Raw genomic sequence first — 18,742 nt, 5'->3', positions numbered from 1 at the left:
TACATATGTCACATAAAGCTTTGTAACCATGTTACAGTGTCGCAACATTTAGTCCAAATTTTTAGCGTGTTCAGTCGTTTCAAGTCGTTTGAATACAAAAATCACTAACTGATGAATTAAAAGGGAAAACTGTATAACAGTATATCCAAAAAACTTGATTTTATCATAAATTTTAAACAAATTAATTTTATTATATTTAAATAAATATTTTTTTTTTCTATACAGTTCATAATGTTTTAATTCTCTTTACTCTTAATTAAATTCAATAATATTGAGAAGCAGAAAGAATAGAAGCACAAGATTGTTTTGTGCGCATTTTATGCAAATATTGGACAAAGCACTTTGGTAAAAAAATATCCTAGATTTTCTTTTTAAACGATTCATGATGTGATTCCAAGCGGACAAAAATACGTTAGAATTAGTCATTAAGTGGAACTTGCCCTTAACTAGTTATAAGGTATTTCTGCCTGCTCAAGGATAAATTTTATGAAATGAATATGAACAATTTATGATTTAATTAAATAGATAATAATGGAATGTGCCAATGATATATGATGAATAGATTTTTTTATGTTTAGTCTCCAAGCTCAAATCAGTAAATGAACTAAAATTACTTTTCTAAAACTCCAATCAAAATTTCGAGTTACTAAATGAGTTAATGTAAAATGCTATACAATGCCAATTATTGCTTCTGAAATTTTACGATGAATTTTATGAATGGAGACTAGAAATAGTTCAAATATAAGGAAGATAAAAGTTCTTTTTGTCTTATTGATTCATTCAGATATCCTTTTTTGGTCCATAATTTACAGATTTTTTTGTACTGACAGTTTTATCAGTATCATCAATTGGTGCTGAAGCTAAGTTAGTCATCGATCGTCTTAATTTGTCATTATTTCCGTTTGTTGACATTTTATTAATTCTTTTAGGTGTTTGCGATTGAGATCTTTTCTGTCTTTTATTCGATTCAGTACGATTTTGGTTTTGAGTCAACCAAATCCTTCGTGCAGTTAACATGCACAAGTCTTTAAGGTTTATTAGCCAACCTCCTAATGTCTTAAATATTTCGCCCAGCGCATTATATTCATTTGGAATGATTCCTTCAACTGAACTCTCAAAATATGAGAAGAGAGGGAACCATATTCTTGTTCTTGTTGAATCGTGTGACATTAGTGCTTGATTATTGGCTAACGTATGATAGTAGAGAAATAGACGAGATGATATATAAAACGCTATGAATACCTTTAAGACAAACAAATAAAAATATTATTAATCGATTTAAAATATAGATTTTTGATTCCTTACATCAATTGAGTAGTGTTCATGAGCCGCCAAAATGAAGAATATTCCAAACATGTTAAGTAACCATGTTATCGTGTGTAAAAAGTAAAGGTTTCTCGGTGTATCTGTAATAATAAATTATATAAAAAGGTTGAATCGATTTAAAATGTCATTTCTGTTACTTACATTCAGTAATGAAAAAGTTGAGTAATGTTAATGCAACAGTATGTCCAGAAAACATGTAATCTCCACATGTTCGGACTCCCTGAATGGACATTCCTAAACCACTCCAGATAGTGTATGCACGACTTATTCTATTAACAAGCATTTCGAATACATTAAAGTCCTCTCCATCGTCAAATTTATGGTCTGACGATTGACATTGCAGATGAGATCCTGGCACGCTTAAAGACGTAATAAGCATCGTGAAGCATCTCAACAAGAAAACTGTACCACCGAGAGCAAAAAACCTTCGCAGAAGTATCATTCTATAAATTATATAAATTGAATAAATTTCTTGATAATAAAGAATTATCATTAGTATTGTCTACCTATATTTATGGAATATTAACACGCAGACCCAAACACTAAATAGAATTGCACCTGTGACTTCGCATGCGAAAAAAGCCCAAGAAATATGAGGGACATTGTCCAAAAAGATGTCTGGGAGTGGCGGATATTTTTTAACGTCTGGAACTCTTTCATGCACCACGACCATAACAAAGGCGGTAATCCATGTAACCAAGAAAGCATAGCCTAAAAAACATAAATTAATGGATATGATGAAAATGATATTCCTTATCAAAGGTGTAAAAATAAATATAAAAAGGAGTCAATGACATAAAATTTCATATCGTCGATAATGACTGAAATAACATTGAAAATGTTGGACATTCGCATTGTTTATGAATGATGATATTTATAGATACTTGACACTACATAGGCATTTGAAAATTTCCTATTTTTTTTAAAAAATGATTAAAAATATTTGTACTGAATTGATGTTTTACATCTTATTTCACTAGGTGACAATGTTACTATACTTAATGAATCATACACGATAATACATTTCACAACAAAAAAAAAATGATATCACGCAACAGCTGTATATGCTTACACTGTACATTTATTATTTAATCGTCTTATTATACTAGCTTATAGAATGCCTTAAGAATCAGTATGAGCTGTTGCGTGAGCATAGTATTATTACATTATGAATTAGCATATAATAATATTGATGATTAATGTTGAGCTTCTTAATAAATCAATGCTGTTTTCTGACTTTAATATTAAGAAAGCTTTGGGTTATCAAAAATGTTTACAGACAGCCATCAAAACAAAGAAAATATACACAACGTGCAGTATATCAGCTATCACATTCATCATTTTTGATAGTCAATAAACAATTGCAATATCTTCTTTCTTTCTTACTTTCTGTTCACACAATGAGACACCAATCTCCAATGATACTGTATGAAATGAAATTAGGAAAAGTAAGCTTAAAGACCATGAAATAAAAAAGTTTCCCAAATTGAAATAACTGTGATTTTTTGCTGATGATTCACGTGTGCCACATCATGCATTTTTTCCACAAAAAAAGAAAAGAAATGTTAACTATATGCATAAAAAGCAGCATACGGCTTTAAATTAAAGAGTGAATTGCGTGGCACATCAAATATCATAATTAACAAAGCAAGCTTATTCATTTACTTTAAAATTCGACGTCAAATAATATTTTGCTCTAAATATAACAATCAAGGTCAAGGCTCCAATCTGAATGTTTTTATTCTGCATGCTCCCGTGATTGCCTCTCTAATTATTTGCTATTTTTTTCCATAATCATTTCAAAAACATTTGAAAGACATTCTTCCTGTATTGTATATGTATTAATAATAAATTGCACGCTGTAGGCTGTTCGGGAAGTGAGGGTCACTTTAGGAACAAATAATTTACTTAGTAACAAGAAAAGAAAGTAAAACGAAATGAATTTATCTATTGATGTCCGATGATAAACTAAAAATAAAATATAAAATCACTTTTCGATAATACTATTTTCGTAATATACAGCTAGCTTGACCTGCCTCGTGCATTAGATATTTCGAATGAGTTTATGAGACTTTTTTATGGATCATGAACGTGTACACGTATTAAATTTAATGAGTTATTACACATGATTACACAAAGATAATTTTTTATTTGTCCACTCACCTAAACTCACTATCGTTTTAAAAAATTCAGGCTGAATGCATGTTGCGAAACATTTTCCGGAATTGGAACCGTCAATAGAATTTGGTGGTGAAATATCTAAATCATGTAAATGATTTCTTTCAGTCAGAATGTTATGATGATGCGGTTGAAACGTACTACGATGTTGTGAATTAGAGTTTAATAGGTTGTTAATCAGATTGCTTTGACTGTCAATTAAGCCGAGATAGACGAGACAATTTCTATTTTGTGATTGAAGTTTGTGAATAATTAATGAAAACTTCTTCAGATCACCCAAAAGGATATTATATTTTGCTTCCAATGAATACAGATCTCTCTCATTTATTAACAATAGAGTTTTTCCGTCTATTTTCTCCTCAATTACTGCACTTAAAATCTCTTTACTTTCAATTTTATCTTTGAGGAAACTTTTTACATTTTCTATTGTCCAATTTAATATATTTTCGTTCATTTTTTTGAACTGAAATTCATTTAACAAAATATCATTAACAGAAAACATTATCACTATATTATTAAACTATTTCAAATGAATTAAATTATAACATTTTTACAACACGAAACTTTTTGCTTTTTTCGCAATTTCCCTTGTAAACAATTCGGTTTCTACTGCATATATGGACTTCGCTGAAAACAAATTCTTCGTCAATTTCACCATATTTGTAAGTGCTTTATAAAAGTTAACACCTAAGAATTTTATTGGCCAAGTATTAATCAGGTACTGGAGATATATAAATTTAATTAAAAAATATTTTTCTAAACAAATTTCCTTATTTTTACGGACATTTCTTTTACATGTAGTAGTGTGCTTTACTTTTTCTGAAAGGGAAATTAGTCACTAATAAAAATAAATTTGTTCCATCTTAAATTCACCTATTTCTTTGTTGTGCATAAGCTAATTGAGTGTAAATTATTACAAAATGTTTTCAAGTGGTCCAAATTACAATAAGCTAAAGACGAATCTTCGTTTGGCAGTAAATCGGCTTAAATTACTTGAAAAGAAAAAAACAGAGACGAATCAAAAAGCCAGAAAGGAAATAGCAGGTATTTACGACTTAATTAATTTAATTTTGTTGACAATTGATATATCTAATTTGATTTTTAAGATTTCCTCGAGATCCAGAAGCCTGATAGGGCTAGAATTCGTGTTGAGCACATAATCAGAGAAGATGTAAGAAGAAATTTTCATAATTATTATGAGTCATCATTATAATTGTACAATTAATTACAGTATTTAGTAGAAGCTATGGAGATTCTTGAAATGTTTTGTGACTTGTTGCTAGCCAGATTTGGCTTAATCACACAGCTAAAGGAATTGGACGAAGGAATTTCGGAAGCAGTTTCAAGTATTATTTGGGTAGCTCCGCGTTTGCAAGCTGATGTTGCAGAATTAAAAATTATATCGGACATGTTAACAGCAAAGTATGGAAAGCCTTACAGTGATGCTTGTAGAGCATCCATACCACCCTCAAATGTTTCTGAAAAATTACAACATAAAATGAGCATTCAAGCACCACCTAAGCTTCTTGTTGAAAAGTATTTAATTGAAATTGCTAAAATTTTCAATATTGACTACGAGCCTGATCAATCAATAATGAAGGACGATCAAAGACCAGAAGGTTTTCTTATTGATCTTGGAGATAAAAATAATTTAAATGGAAATATTCCACAATTTCCACCAAATCCAGGTTTTATTGGATATCCTCAACCACCACAATTACCAGTTTTGCCGCAACCACCAAATATTCCATTTAATTATCCAAGTGGACCTAGTGGCCCAAGTGGTGGACCAAGTGGTGGAGCTTCTACATCTTTTACAAACTATCCAAGTGCACCGTATAATTATAACATACCGCCTAATCCTATGCCTCAGCAACCACAACATCCTTCAATGCCTGAAAAGAAGGATTTGAATGTTAACTTTTTGAATGTAAGTAACTCTAATATTTTTTTAGTACACATTTGAGGTCATACAGGATAAACAAAAATCCTTAATTAATTTGTTCCTGTTGATTCCTGTATGATCTTAAAGGATTTTTGTTTATATCTAACAATTATATTTAAAATCTTACACGCATGTTGCACGAATAGGAGGAAAAGAGAAATGAATCATTGCCTCCGCCTTATTCTTCTATAAGTCCAGAGGATAATGCACAGGTAAGCAAGCATATCATTAACAGTTGATTAGTCCATTAAAAATATTACATTACTAACATGCAATCATGGAAACTCATTAAATTGGTACTTTGTAAGTTTCATTCTTACTACATTTTTGAGGCTTTAAAATTTTCTGAAAGATTTGCTAATAGATATTCCGTTTTGTTTATTGCAGTTTGTTCCTAATTTGTCTATGCAACCAAAACCTGCACCACGATCAAAGGTAAATAATAATATGAATATGTAGCTAATTATACTAATCAATTTCTTATTAATTTTAAGGTTTTGCCTGATTTGCCGAATGTTCCGTCAAATTTGCCAGATGTGCCGAGCGATAATACTCAAGATGCACCAGATGATTCTGAAATCGATTTCGATGATTTGACTAGAAGATTCGAAGAATTAAAGAAGCGACACTAATTAATTTATTCATGCTGAGAACTAATGTTGATTGTTTTTGTATCATAAAAATTATATTAAAACAGATTATACAGTTATATCTAACTTATGCTGAACTTTATGCTAAAAAACTATAATAAAATTATGTGCTTTAAATTTCATATTTAAAATTTTTTTTCTTCATTAATTTATATTTGCGGTCTTGAAAAAGACCATTTGGGATATGCGATGAAACGTAGAAAGCAATTTACTTGGATGATGTGTATTTTGTGACGGCTTTTGTTCCTTCTGAGACAGCGTGCTTAGCCAATTCACCAGGTAAGAGTAAACGAACAGCAGTCTGGATCTCGCGACTTGTGATTGTTGAGCGCTTGTTGTAGTGAGCCAATCTTGAGGCTTCAGCAGCAATACGTTCAAAAATGTCATTGACGAAACTGTTCATGATGCTCATTGCCTTTGATGAGACACCAGTGTCTGGGTGAACTTGCTTCAAGACTTTGAAGATGTAGATTGCGTATGATTCTTTACGCTTATGACGTCTCTTCTTCTTGTCATCCTTTGAGATTGCTTTTTGTGCCTTTCCGGCTTTCTTTGCAGCTTTTCCGCTTGTTTTTGGTGGTGCCATTTTTACTTTATGAAGTGTTTTGAATAAAATTCAGAATACAACTGATTACCCTTGTTACTTTTGTCTCTCTTTATATACATTTTCTCTCTCCATGTAGCATAGGCCACGCCCCTTATTTTTTCCCGCTCTAAAATTTTGTATAAATACCTGCACATTTTTCAGCACACAACTCAGTATCGAATCATCTCTGGTTCTTAAACTTTCTCGTACAAAACAAAACCAAATAATCTATTGAAAAAATGTCTGGCCGTGGTAAAGGAGGCAAAGTTAAGGCAAAGGCAAAGTCACGTTCAAACCGTGCTGGATTACAATTCCCAGTTGGTCGTATCCATCGTCTTCTCCGTAAAGGAAACTATGCTGAACGTGTTGGTGCTGGAGCTCCAGTATACATGGCTGCCGTCATGGAATACTTGGCTGCTGAAATTCTTGAATTGGCAGGAAATGCTGCTCGTGATAACAAGAAATCAAGAATCATTCCACGTCACTTGCAATTGGCCATCCGTAATGACGAAGAATTGAACAAACTTTTATCCGGAGTCACAATCGCTCAAGGTGGTGTCTTACCAAACATCCAAGCCGTCTTGTTGCCAAAGAAGACCGAATCAAAGAAAGCTTAAATTCATCAACTATATGCCTTCAATCAACTATAAACCTAAACCGTCCTTTTTAGGACGAAAAAAATTAATTCTTAAAGAAAAAAACATTTTATTTTATCATACATCATTTACGTCCACATAAAATTAGGTATAAATTTAATAAACTTTGTTCATTAAACTACCTAAAGATTCTTATTTATTTGCTCGTTCAAATGCAAATCAAAAATTACCTAAAACACAACTTTTAATGACAAATATTCAGTACCTAATAATCATAAATTCTTGACATTAACATGCTCTCTTGATCATGCTATCCTGATAATTTGAATTCATTTTTTTTTATAAAAATATAAGTTATGTCCCGTTTTTAAAAGATTTGGGCACAAACAGAATATTAGTTGAGCTAAATGTCGATCTAATATTTTAAGGCTTCATTTCAAACGCTTTTAAGCTTCGTTTAATGCAATAAAATATCTGGAAAGCCTTTTTGAAAATCAAAATACGAAACTTTACTTGAATTCAATTTATGGATTTATTTATCTGACAGAAAGTACTAAATTTTGAAAACATATTTTCCACAATTTTTGAAATCATAAATTTCCGTTATAAGTATTGGCAAGTTCTGAATTTTGTTGTGAAAAAATTATTAAAGTAGTTAGCAACATAAATTATGAATATTCTTTATCGTTTTCAATAATGTACTTCCAATCATCAACCGTTAAAAGGCCATTCCAAGAATTGAAAAAGTTTAGTAAAAACTTGAAATAGGGAATCGAGAGAAATAACCAAAAATAATTTTCTTTAATAATTTAAATTGCGGTCTTGAAAAAGACCATTTGATGTAAGTTGTTGATGATAATGGATTGAAGTAATTTAACCTCCGAAACCGTAGAGAGTACGTCCTTGGCGTTTCAATGCATAGACGACATCCATAGCTGTGACTGTCTTTCTCTTGGCGTGTTCAGTATAAGTGACTGCATCACGGATGACATTTTCCAAGAAAACTTTCAAGACACCACGGGTTTCTTCGTAGATCAAGCCTGAGATACGCTTGACACCACCACGACGAGCCAAACGGCGAATAGCTGGTTTTGTGATTCCTTGGATGTTATCACGAAGAACTTTACGATGACGCTTTGCGCCTCCTTTTCCTAAACCTTTTCCTCCTTTACCTCGTCCAGTCATTTTGTATTTTTAATATATTCTTACTTGTTTACACGAGAAAACGTAAAACTTGAATGATTCCAATTCATGAAATTCACTCTCTTTATATACATTCTCTCACCTTCCCCTCTCTCATCAGTTTTACACCAATTTTCTGTCATTTGAAATAGTTTAATTAATTTTATGCACCTTAATACTTGGATCAAAACAATATGAAACTTTTTGATAACAATTCGAGATATTTAATTAATTAAATTAAATGATATTCAACAAATTGATCAAAAACTTCTCGTTTCCCCTGAATTTGTCTCTCCCCACCACATAAACACATATGCGCGCCATAGTAATCATATATAAAGGGGACTCATTTCTCGCTCTCGCATCATTTCTCGTTTGTATTTCAAATCGAAAAGTAAATCCTCAAAAATAAAATGGCTCGTACAAAGCAGACAGCTCGTAAATCAACTGGTGGAAAGGCACCACGTAAACAATTGGCAACAAAGGCTGCCCGTAAATCAGCACCAGCAACCGGAGGAGTAAAGAAGCCACATCGTTATCGTCCAGGTACAGTCGCTCTTCGTGAAATCCGTCGTTACCAAAAATCAACTGAATTGTTGATCCGTAAATTGCCATTCCAACGTCTTGTTCGTGAAATCGCTCAGGATTTCAAGACTGACTTGCGTTTCCAATCATCAGCAGTCATGGCTTTACAAGAAGCATCTGAAGCTTACCTCGTCGGTTTATTCGAAGACACAAACTTGTGTGCCATCCATGCCAAGCGTGTCACAATTATGCCAAAGGACATCCAACTTGCCCGTCGTATCCGTGGTGAACGTGCATAAATTCCTACATCATTCTACATTTATTTGAACGGTCTTTTTCAAGACCACCAAAAATATTCACATGAAAAGAAGAAATTTTTTAATCAATTTTATGATCTCTACATTATCTGGTCATAGCATTCTAGTTCCTTAAAATGGAGTTGAAATTTCACTAGCAATATCAAGCAAAAGTCCATTGATAGCTCACTTTTCATTATGTGTCATCAAGTAAAATGTTACAAAGGATGATTGTTGTAGTCTAAGAGAACAGAAAAAATTATAAACAGGAACCGTAAATTCACTGTTCATGATACATTTGTATCGTTAGAACGTAATCTGGATACGAATGTATTGGTCAATCATTCAAATATTTAGTTAACATGTGTTGAATTTTTCTGTAACTGAGCTTTTTCAAAAATCGTTAAGGACCATATATAGATTGGACTATCTTAACTAATTATTAAGCGCTAAAAATTAAAAATAGTATTCTTTTAACATATATTGTCGCTCGATTTATGAGAAGGGATGAGTATGTAGGATTCATAATTTCACTCACAAATATGATACATATTTAGAGGTGATATCACAGAATTTTTATTAATTTAGGAAAAGCTAAAATAGAAATTGGAATTAAAAATAAATTTTTCTTTTTCGAATAACATTTTGTAGTCCTGAAAAGGACTTTTTTGAGGTGATTGCTGAATATCAGCTATTAAAGTATAAATATTAAATTTATGCTTTCTTTGCTGCTGGTTTTTTGGCAGCTTTTGGCTTCTTCTCTGCTGCTGGTTTCTTTGCTTTTGGTGCTGCAGCCTTCTTTGGCTTGGCCTCCTTCTTGGGCTTAGCGGCTTTTGGTTTAGGTGCAGCTTTTGGTTTTGGTGCTGCCTTTTTGGCTGCAGGTTTTGCTGCTGCTGGTTTTTTTGTGGTCTTTGCAACTGGCTTCTTGATCTTTGTGGCTGAAGCAGCTTTTGGTTTCTTGGCAATTGTTTTCTTAACTACCTTCTTCTCGCCAGCTTTCTTTGGCTTGGCAGCGGCCTTCTTTGGTTTCTTCTCAGTAACCTTCTTTACAACCTTTTCTTTCTTGGCTGCTGCTGGCAATTTGAATGATCCTGATGCTCCTTTACCTTTTGTTTGCAATAATTGTCCCTTTTCAACGGATGATTTCAAGTATTTCTTGATGAATGGTGACAATTTGTCAACATCAACTTTATATTGAGCAGCAAGGAATTTCTTGATTGCCTGAACAGATGAACCACCTCGTTCCTTCAATGTCTTAACGGCATTGACAACCATTTCACTAACTGGTGGATGAGTTCTTGGTGCCTTTGGTTTCTTTGGCTTGTCGGATTTTGGTTTCTTCTCCTTCTTTGCTTTTGCTGGTGAAGCAACTGGAACTGGTGCGACTTCTACTGCTGGGTCAGACATTTTTATTTTATTTCACTTGATTTGTTTATATAAAAATAATTTTCGAATTGAAAATATTATGAGAAATACAGTAATTCAATAGTCCCTCTACTATGATATGTGAATGGAAACGAAGCCTCGCGCTCAATTTTTGTTGGAAATTTTTCCCTCGTAAACTTCTGCGTCGATCTCAAAATTTGTTAATTTTTTCGCAAACTTTCATCGAGTGACTTCAAATCTTTTTTGAATCTTATTTTAAAATGAAATTTCTCTCAAATGCTGATTTTAGAATTCCTTAATTAAATTAATAATAGCTAAAAAACAACACTTAAAGTCAAAATTTGTGAAAAATTTCGGAAATTTCTTTAATTAATTGTCAATAACTTTTGAACCAAATTGACTTTTTTCATGAGATTTTCACTCAATGAAAGTTTATTTATTGTAGATTTATAAAATTAAGTTAAAAATCTCAAAATATTAATTAACTTAACCAAAGACAGGTACCAACTAAAATAATGATGAGTACTCAGTGCTTGAAAATTTATGCGATAAAATTTTATGAATTTAACTTTAATTTAACCATGTCTTGTGAAATTGAATTATGTGCTAAATTGTAGAAATTTGTCAATATACTTAAATTAAATTAAATTTTGACAAATTAACAGCAACATTATTAATTAAATTAATTTATAAAATTCTTCATACAAAATGTCAGATTCATACAAATTGAATAAGGTATGTCAAGTAAGTGGTAGAAGCTTTGTATAGGAAGGCTGAGTTAAAATTTCAAATTTACTACAAATATTTATTTCAAATCATGCTTTTTAGTTAATTTAAGTTGAAATTTACATGAAAAATTTCACAATTGAGTCAAAGTTATGATTCTCCAATTTATCTATGCAAACAAAATGCGTCATCAGTAATATGCATAAATCAAGAACAAAGAACAATGTCTAATATAACAAATTTAGGTAGAGCAATAAGTTAGAAATAAAATTCACATGTAGTTTAAATTTTTAAAAACATATTTATTTTAATTTTAATTTAATTAATTTTATTTTTAAAAATATTTTTATAATAATATATACAGAATCATTTTTAGGTTATTTTCGAATTTTAGTAAATTTTATATTTTAAAAAAACTGGAATGAGGAGGTCTGATTTAATTAAAATTTTTCTCTTTTCATAAATTAATTTGCGGTCTTGAAAAAGACCATTTGGGATATGCGATGAAACGTAGAAAGCAATTTACTTGGATGATGTGTATTTTGTGACGGCTTTTGTTCCTTCTGAGACAGCGTGCTTAGCCAATTCACCAGGTAAGAGTAAACGAACAGCAGTCTGGATCTCGCGACTTGTGATTGTTGAGCGTTTGTTGTAGTGAGCCAATCTTGAGGCTTCAGCAGCAATACGTTCAAAAATGTCATTGACGAAACTGTTCATGATGCTCATTGCCTTTGATGAGACACCAGTGTCTGGGTGAACTTGCTTCAAGACTTTGAAGATGTAGATTGCGTATGATTCTTTACGCTTATGACGTCTCTTCTTCTTGTCATCCTTTGAGATTGCTTTTTGTGCCTTTCCGGCTTTCTTTGCAGCTTTTCCGCTTGTTTTTGGTGGTGCCATTTTTACTTTATGAAGTGTTTTGAATAAAATTCAGAATACAACTGATTACCCTTGTTACTTTTGTCTCTCTTTATATACATTTTCTCTCTCCATGTAGCATAGGCCACGCCTCTTATTTTTCCCGCTCTCAAAATTTGTATAAATACCTGCACATTTTTCAGCACACAACTCAGTATCGAATCATCTCTGGTTCTTAAACTTTCTCGTACAAAACAAAACCAAATAATCTATTGAAAAAATGTCTGGCCGTGGTAAAGGAGGCAAAGTTAAGGCAAAGGCAAAGTCACGTTCAAACCGTGCTGGATTACAATTCCCAGTTGGTCGTATCCATCGTCTTCTCCGTAAAGGAAACTATGCTGAACGTGTTGGTGCTGGAGCTCCAGTATATTTAGCTGCCGTCATGGAATACTTGGCTGCTGAAGTTCTTGAATTGGCAGGAAATGCTGCTCGTGACAACAAGAAAACAAGAATTATCCCACGTCACTTGCAATTGGCCATCCGTAATGACGAAGAATTGAACAAACTTTTATCCGGAGTAACAATCGCACAAGGTGGTGTCTTACCAAACATTCAAGCCGTCTTGTTGCCAAAGAAGACCGAATCAAAGAAAGCTTAAATTCATCAACTATATGCCTTCAAACAGCTATAAACCGTCCTTTTAAGGACGACAAATTTTAATTTCCAAAGAAAAACAAATTTTAATTTCGTAGCCTTAAATTAATTTCACTTTTTAGCATTTATTAAACAAAATTAATGTAAAATATTATGACCCAACCTAGGAATCCAAATAACATAATTTACAGTAATTCACATTTAGTATAACTGTATTAGAGAAATGTTTATGCTTGCCTAATAACTTACAGAGAACTTTCTTAAAACCATAAATTTTCGATTTAAGTTGTAAAAAATAAATTTAATATCAATTACTTGCTTACTTACTGTAGCCATGTTTCTATGTGAATTTTATGGCTATGGACCTACGGGTATTAAATCAGAATCTGAAAATGACCAAATGTCTAGATATATAAAGCTTAAATACAAAACAATTGATCGACTTTTATGCCGAGATAAGTACGTTGAGGGATATAATAAAAACAACTTCCAGGCGACCATTTTCGAAAACCAAAATGTACAAAGTAGCGCAAACTGTTCAAGTTGACATTATATATTAGGGAGAAATGGATAGCTAAACATGAAAGAATATATTTCAAACAGCAACTAAATATCATTGATTTAAAAATGATCATATACGAATAAATTAAAATAATTTTCTTTAATAATTCAAATTGCGGTCTTGAAAAAGACCATTTGATGTAAGTTGTTGATGATAATGGATTGAAGTAATTTAACCTCCGAAACCGTAGAGAGTACGTCCTTGGCGTTTCAATGCATAGACGACATCCATAGCTGTGACTGTCTTTCTCTTGGCGTGTTCAGTATAAGTGACTGCATCACGGATGACATTTTCCAAGAAAACTTTCAAGACACCACGGGTTTCTTCGTAGATCAAGCCTGAGATACGCTTGACACCACCACGACGAGCCAAACGGCGAATAGCTGGTTTTGTGATTCCTTGGATGTTATCACGAAGAACTTTACGATGACGCTTTGCGCCTCCTTTTCCTAAACCTTTTCCTCCTTTACCTCGTCCAGTCATTTTGTATTTTTAATATATTCTTACTTGTTTACACGAGAAAACGTAAAACTTGAATGATTCCAATTCATGAAATTCACTCTCTTTATATACATTCTCTCACCTTCCCCTCTCTCATCAGTTTTACATCAATTTCCTGTCATTTCAAATAGTTTAATTAATTTTATGCACCTTAATACTTGGATCAAAACAATATGAAACTTTTTGATAACAATTCGAGATATTTAATTAATTAAATTAAATGATATTCAACAAATTGATCAAAAACTTCTCATTTCCCCTGAATTTGTCTCTCCCCACCACATAAACACATATGCGCGCCATAGTAATCATATATAAAGGGGACTCATTTCTCGCTCTCGCATCATTTCTCGTTTGTATTTCAAATCGAAAAGTAAATCCTCAAAAATAAAATGGCTCGTACAAAGCAGACAGCTCGTAAATCAACTGGTGGAAAGGCACCACGTAAACAATTGGCAACAAAGGCTGCCCGTAAATCAGCACCAGCAACCGGAGGAGTAAAGAAGCCACATCGTTATCGTCCAGGTACAGTCGCTCTTCGTGAAATCCGTCGTTACCAAAAATCAACTGAATTGTTGATCCGTAAATTGCCATTCCAACGTCTTGTTCGTGAAATCGCTCAGGATTTCAAGACTGACTTGCGTTTCCAATCATCAGCAGTCATGGCTTTACAAGAAGCATCTGAAGCTTACCTCGTCGGTTTATTCGAAGACACAAACTTGTGCGCTATCCATGCCAAGCGTGTCACAATTATGCCAAAGGACATCCAACTAGCCCGTCGTATCCGTGGTGAACGTGCATAAATTCCTACATCATTCTACATTTATTTGAACGGTCTTTTTCAAGACCACCAAAAATATTCACATGAAAAGAAGAAATTTTTATTATCGATTTTTATTGTTTTACGTAGGATTATGCTGTTTTTCATGACTAGATCAGATTTGAATTAATTAATGATCTTAAATTTTCAAAAAATTTACAAAGTAAGTACCTGCAATATTTAGGTGCCCTACCTGCTTCTTTGATGAGCTTTCCAGTATGGATGATGATTTTTGTCTGAAATAAACAGCTAGATTACCGCAACAACTTTTTCGTCTGAGATAAGTAAAGTTAGTAAAAAGAACAATATAAATTATTAAATTCATAAACAAATTTATTACAATTAAAAATATGCTGTTTTGTGTATATGCAAAAAATTCTTTTTCCATTAATAAACTTCAAATCGAAAAATATTTTCTTCAAAACTCTTCCATCGTTAAATTTTCAACATGTTTTATTATGTAACTATTCAATATTTCACACATGTGGATCACATCAAGAATGTAGATTAGTGTTTAAATGAGTACAAGTTTTTGATAAATTTTTGATTAATTCAATATCATCCACGTGCATTAAATCGAGTTTTGTGAAGGAATTTCATCACGCTTCATGTTTTTCAAAATGTGCGAGTCTGTAAAACATTTAATTTTCTAAGTCCAATTATGGAAAACTGTACTCATAAGAATATTTGATATATTTTTTTTACATGAATTCAACTGCAATCATGAATAGTTTAAGAATTAATATTAATTTTTTATATACAACTTTATAGATAGACTTTATAGACTTTTAATTTCTCAAATAGATTTTATGATATATTATTTCTATATCAGTGATTCATTTGCTTGTTGTTAAATACATACATACTCAATTTAGTATCGAAGGAGCACCGAAGCACCAAACATAAGAACATTAAATCAATGAAATAATTTACAGTAAAAATAAATCCCTGCATAGGCATGCTAGATGTAAAAATTAAACATTTATACTGGAAATGGCAAGTTGGTATTGACATATTCGTGATAATTACATGAGAAATATTTTTGACTAGGTTTGGAATACTTTTTTGGTTTTTAGGTAATTCTTATAATCATAGTCATTAAATGTTCGAAGAATAAAAGGTTCTTCATTTTGGTAATATGGCAATTTTCAATAAGTTTTCCCAACTATATGAGATTCCAAGAGATTCTCTTGATTTTTGAAATTCTTAATTAATTTTTGGAAATTCGCGTTTGAGATTCAATTACTCTAAAAATCAAGCATCTTACTTTTAAACATTTCGATTTCGAGCTTATAAATTTGTAAAAAGTAACTGGTATAAATGTATGAGAATCTGGTCGAAAATTTTAAAAAAGTGATATTTGGCTTATTTTAAGCAATTTTTTGCTTAACGCACAGTAAAAAATTATTCTCATGTCCAATTATAGTATTTACATCTAGCAGTATAAAATTTAATGAACAAATCGTGCAATGTGCTCCTTCATATTAATATCGTTTATGCAGAATATTTATCTTCAAATATTTCCACTGCTCACAAGTGTTTTAAACACAAACTTTTGTGCTTCCCATAAATGTAGCTCCGTTCCGCAAATGACAACAAGTAGTATTATAAAGCACGAATACTGCATGACCTTCAAAAAATCCCATAGTTTATCACAGAAAATACCTAACAAAAGCAGATGTAGAAGTGCATGAACATTGACAATTCTCCACATCCACGCTACAATAAAGAACCATGTTGACTGTTTGCAGAACATAAAATAAAAGAAATAATTAGTTTAATGTACTGAACATAAAAATGACAAAGTTACCTTCATAGCGTAATTTTGTCTAGCAAATTGTCCAGGGGTAACGTCATTTTTCTCGAGAATATCTTGATAATATGCAATATACCGATTCCATGCTGTTGAGCTAAGCAGTAAAGCTGCAGAAAAATAGCCAACTTTTCTAGCTACCTTTTTCGTCGTCACTTTGACTTTATAAATTACACCTGACTCTGATGATTTTGAGTCATTAACTGGGATGATTGATTGAAGTTGTGTATAACCACGTCTTGGAGGCTAAAATGTTGATTTTTTAATTAAATTTAAAATTAATTAAGAGAAATTAAGACTCACATTATTTTTTAAAAAGCAAAACACTCCAATCATTAGTGCAATACATCCTAAACCATCACATAATCCGTCAACATAATACCCCATTGTTCCAATTTCACTTCTTTCTCCACGAATGTGTCTTTTTGCTCTTGCTACATGTCCATCAAGATCATCTAGAAAAGTCCTAACTTGAAAAAGTACGACACCAAATCGTCTGAATGATAAGCTATCACTTGCAACCATTCGTCCAGCCAGAATTGCCACAAAAACATGAAAAAATGAAATCATATTTGGTGTAATCACATCATGTTTACTAAATCCAACAAGGTCATCGAATATTGTTGCCATTGGAGCAAAGATGTAATGATTTGTATGGTCCAACATCAGAGCTTTGACAGTTACATCGCATAATGGATTTATATGACAATTAATCCACGTGACATCACTATAATTTATTACAGATACTGATTCCGTTGATGAAGGTAGTGTGAGCGAGTATGATGTATTAATAAGAACACTCCGTTCAATAGGATAGTTTTGCATGCGGAGATATAAATTTACATCGAGGTAAATATAAAGGAATATCAAGAGTATTAAAAGTGTTAGCAGAAGTTTACTGATCGATGAACTTGGACCAATCATCTTTTTTTACAATGTTAAACCAATACTTTTATGACTGTGATTTAAATTCAATATTGTTGATGTTATGTTTTTTAGTACAAAATCAGTCATGCTAATTCATGACTATTTCTTTTCTAACTTTGTATCTGTTTTAATATTCAAGGGCACATTTGCTTGTTTGAATTGTTAAAAATTCAAATCTGTCCTTTGTATAGTCCAAAATAAATCCGTGATGCTTAAATTATCATGAATTCTACTCTAAAATTAAAAAAATAAATGGATTACTTTATATTGTGGATCGATATTAATAAAGAAATGTATTACTTTGATTTATTAATGATTAATAGATTTCTAACAACAAAAAAGTCTTAGTAACAAGATTCATTTCCACTTCCAAAATATTCTTTTAATTTTCAAAAATATCAAATCTATTTCGACTTGTCTAATTTAATAAATCAAATTTAAATTAATTTAATTAAATTAATAAATCAATAAAGAAAGAATTCCAAAAGTCAAGGATTTTTGCTGCTCAACTTACTTGTGACTATTTTTTAAAAAATTTTCTCTCTTATCCAAATTGCGTATTGATAATTTATTCAGAATCACTGTGTTGTGTTTAAATAGAAATTCTTTTAGATAACAATTTAATTGTTTTAATATGACATGTAGATATAGCACAATAATAATTTTGCGCTTTTTGATTTCTTCTCCTCCTTAATTTAATTACTTTCCCGGAAACTTTTTTATTTCATATTTAATTTACTTATATTTGTCGATGAATTGTAAATAGATTTCGTTTAAATAAATGGCCATATAGATAATAATTTAATATCAGTTCAGTAAAAATATAAAATATGTTTTCATTCTGAGAATGGAAAATAAATTTTTTTTTCGTTATTTGTGCGAGTGTCGACTATTGGAAAAGTTGAAGACAGTTGCGGAACTAGTGAAATTTAGAACGCGCTTCGGAACTCTATGATATGCATTTTTTCACAATTTAACGTATGTAGTTTTATTCTACAATATTAAATTAATTAATTATATATTTTTTGAAAAATTAATATCCAGCAATTCCTTCAATTTATGGGAATTAGCATTTAAGTGTCATACACAAATTGTTGAAAAAACCGTTAAAAGTAAGTTGCATGGCTTTTAAATTTAAATCACGTCTCTATCCAACTTGTTAGTCGTTTGATTGTCTGTAGCTCAGTTCACAGTTTCCTACACTTGGTCAA

At 31.6% G+C, this 18,742-nt stretch overlaps 11 protein-coding genes across 12 annotated transcripts; 5 read left to right on the top strand and 6 right to left on the bottom strand.

Moving 5' to 3' along the window:
- Nucleotides 1-154: 154 nt before the first annotated feature.
- LOC139094071 (ceramide phosphoethanolamine synthase-like) lies at nt 155-4,065 on the bottom strand. The gene is made up of 5 exons (XM_070644978.1): nt 3,490-4,065; nt 1,833-2,037; nt 1,468-1,769; nt 1,306-1,406; nt 155-1,242 (listed from the first exon to the last, which is right to left on the bottom strand). The coding sequence occupies exons 1-5, from the start codon at nt 4,004-4,006 to the stop codon at nt 781-783; spliced, it is 1,587 nt and encodes a 528-aa protein (XP_070501079.1). The 5' UTR covers nt 4,007-4,065; the 3' UTR covers nt 155-780.
- Nucleotides 4,066-4,327: 262 nt separating this feature from the next.
- On the top strand, nt 4,328-6,230 carry Ist1 (IST1-like protein). Of its 2 annotated transcripts, XM_070644979.1 has the most exons (6): nt 4,328-4,548; nt 4,611-4,675; nt 4,736-5,434; nt 5,596-5,661; nt 5,837-5,884; nt 5,944-6,230. In XM_070644979.1, the coding sequence occupies exons 1-6, from the start codon at nt 4,425-4,427 to the stop codon at nt 6,079-6,081; spliced, it is 1,140 nt and encodes a 379-aa protein (XP_070501080.1). In that variant the 5' UTR covers nt 4,328-4,424; the 3' UTR covers nt 6,082-6,230. The 2 variants fall into 2 exon arrangements, with proteins under 2 accessions (XP_070501080.1, XP_070501081.1); XM_070644980.1 differs by lacking the exon at nt 5,596-5,661.
- An 18-nt stretch (nt 6,231-6,248) lies between these two features.
- On the bottom strand, nt 6,249-6,714 carry LOC139094073 (histone H2B). Its single transcript, XM_070644982.1, has one exon. It carries the CDS (start codon nt 6,683-6,685, stop codon nt 6,308-6,310), a length of 378 nt encoding a protein of 125 aa, XP_070501083.1. The 5' UTR covers nt 6,686-6,714; the 3' UTR covers nt 6,249-6,307.
- Nucleotides 6,715-6,869: 155 nt separating this feature from the next.
- On the top strand, nt 6,870-7,337 carry LOC139094122 (histone H2A-like). The gene has a single exon (XM_070645054.1). It carries the CDS (start codon nt 6,925-6,927, stop codon nt 7,300-7,302), a length of 378 nt encoding a protein of 125 aa, XP_070501155.1. The 5' UTR covers nt 6,870-6,924; the 3' UTR covers nt 7,303-7,337.
- Nucleotides 7,338-8,060: 723 nt separating this feature from the next.
- Nucleotides 8,061-8,503, bottom strand: LOC139094118 (histone H4). Its single transcript, XM_070645046.1, has one exon. It carries the CDS (start codon nt 8,464-8,466, stop codon nt 8,155-8,157), a length of 312 nt encoding a protein of 103 aa, XP_070501147.1. The 5' UTR covers nt 8,467-8,503; the 3' UTR covers nt 8,061-8,154.
- Nucleotides 8,504-8,849: 346 nt separating this feature from the next.
- LOC139094086 (histone H3) lies at nt 8,850-9,412 on the top strand. The gene has a single exon (XM_070644999.1). It carries the CDS (start codon nt 8,877-8,879, stop codon nt 9,285-9,287), a length of 411 nt encoding a protein of 136 aa, XP_070501100.1. The 5' UTR covers nt 8,850-8,876; the 3' UTR covers nt 9,288-9,412.
- A 550-nt stretch (nt 9,413-9,962) lies between these two features.
- LOC139094141 (histone H1B-like) lies at nt 9,963-13,990 on the bottom strand. The gene is made up of 2 exons (XM_070645081.1): nt 13,647-13,990; nt 9,963-10,696 (listed from the first exon to the last, which is right to left on the bottom strand). Exons 1-2 carry the CDS (start codon nt 13,951-13,953, stop codon nt 9,999-10,001), a joined length of 1,005 nt encoding a protein of 334 aa, XP_070501182.1. The 5' UTR covers nt 13,954-13,990; the 3' UTR covers nt 9,963-9,998.
- LOC139094048 (histone H2B) lies at nt 11,865-12,325 on the bottom strand. Its single transcript, XM_070644930.1, has one exon. The coding sequence runs from the start codon at nt 12,294-12,296 to the stop codon at nt 11,919-11,921; it is 378 nt and encodes a 125-aa protein (XP_070501031.1). The 5' UTR covers nt 12,297-12,325; the 3' UTR covers nt 11,865-11,918.
- LOC139094049 (histone H2A-like) lies at nt 12,481-12,968 on the top strand. Its single transcript, XM_070644931.1, has one exon. The coding sequence runs from the start codon at nt 12,535-12,537 to the stop codon at nt 12,910-12,912; it is 378 nt and encodes a 125-aa protein (XP_070501032.1). The 5' UTR covers nt 12,481-12,534; the 3' UTR covers nt 12,913-12,968.
- A 346-nt stretch (nt 13,991-14,336) lies between the features above and the next one.
- Nucleotides 14,337-14,774, top strand: LOC139094044 (histone H3). Its single transcript, XM_070644926.1, has one exon. It carries the CDS (start codon nt 14,364-14,366, stop codon nt 14,772-14,774), a length of 411 nt encoding a protein of 136 aa, XP_070501027.1. The 5' UTR covers nt 14,337-14,363.
- Nucleotides 14,775-15,099: 325 nt separating this feature from the next.
- Nucleotides 15,100-18,407, bottom strand: LOC139094041 (ceramide phosphoethanolamine synthase-like). The gene is made up of 4 exons (XM_070644922.1): nt 18,046-18,407; nt 16,908-17,765; nt 16,602-16,850; nt 15,100-16,532 (listed from the first exon to the last, which is right to left on the bottom strand). Exons 2-4 carry the CDS (start codon nt 17,526-17,528, stop codon nt 16,305-16,307), a joined length of 1,098 nt encoding a protein of 365 aa, XP_070501023.1. The 5' UTR covers nt 17,529-17,765; nt 18,046-18,407; the 3' UTR covers nt 15,100-16,304.
- Between the last annotated feature and the right edge of the window lie 335 nt (nt 18,408-18,742).

The sequence above is a fragment of the Chironomus tepperi genome, unplaced genomic scaffold, assembly GCF_022539635.2.
Source record: "Chironomus tepperi strain 1889 unplaced genomic scaffold, CSIRO-AGI_Ctep_v1 contig_349, whole genome shotgun sequence".
NCBI lineage: Eukaryota > Metazoa > Arthropoda > Insecta > Diptera > Chironomidae > Chironomus > Chironomus tepperi.
The sequence above is the reverse complement of the archived record's forward strand: the minus strand, read 5'-3'. Positions and strand labels throughout refer to the sequence as shown.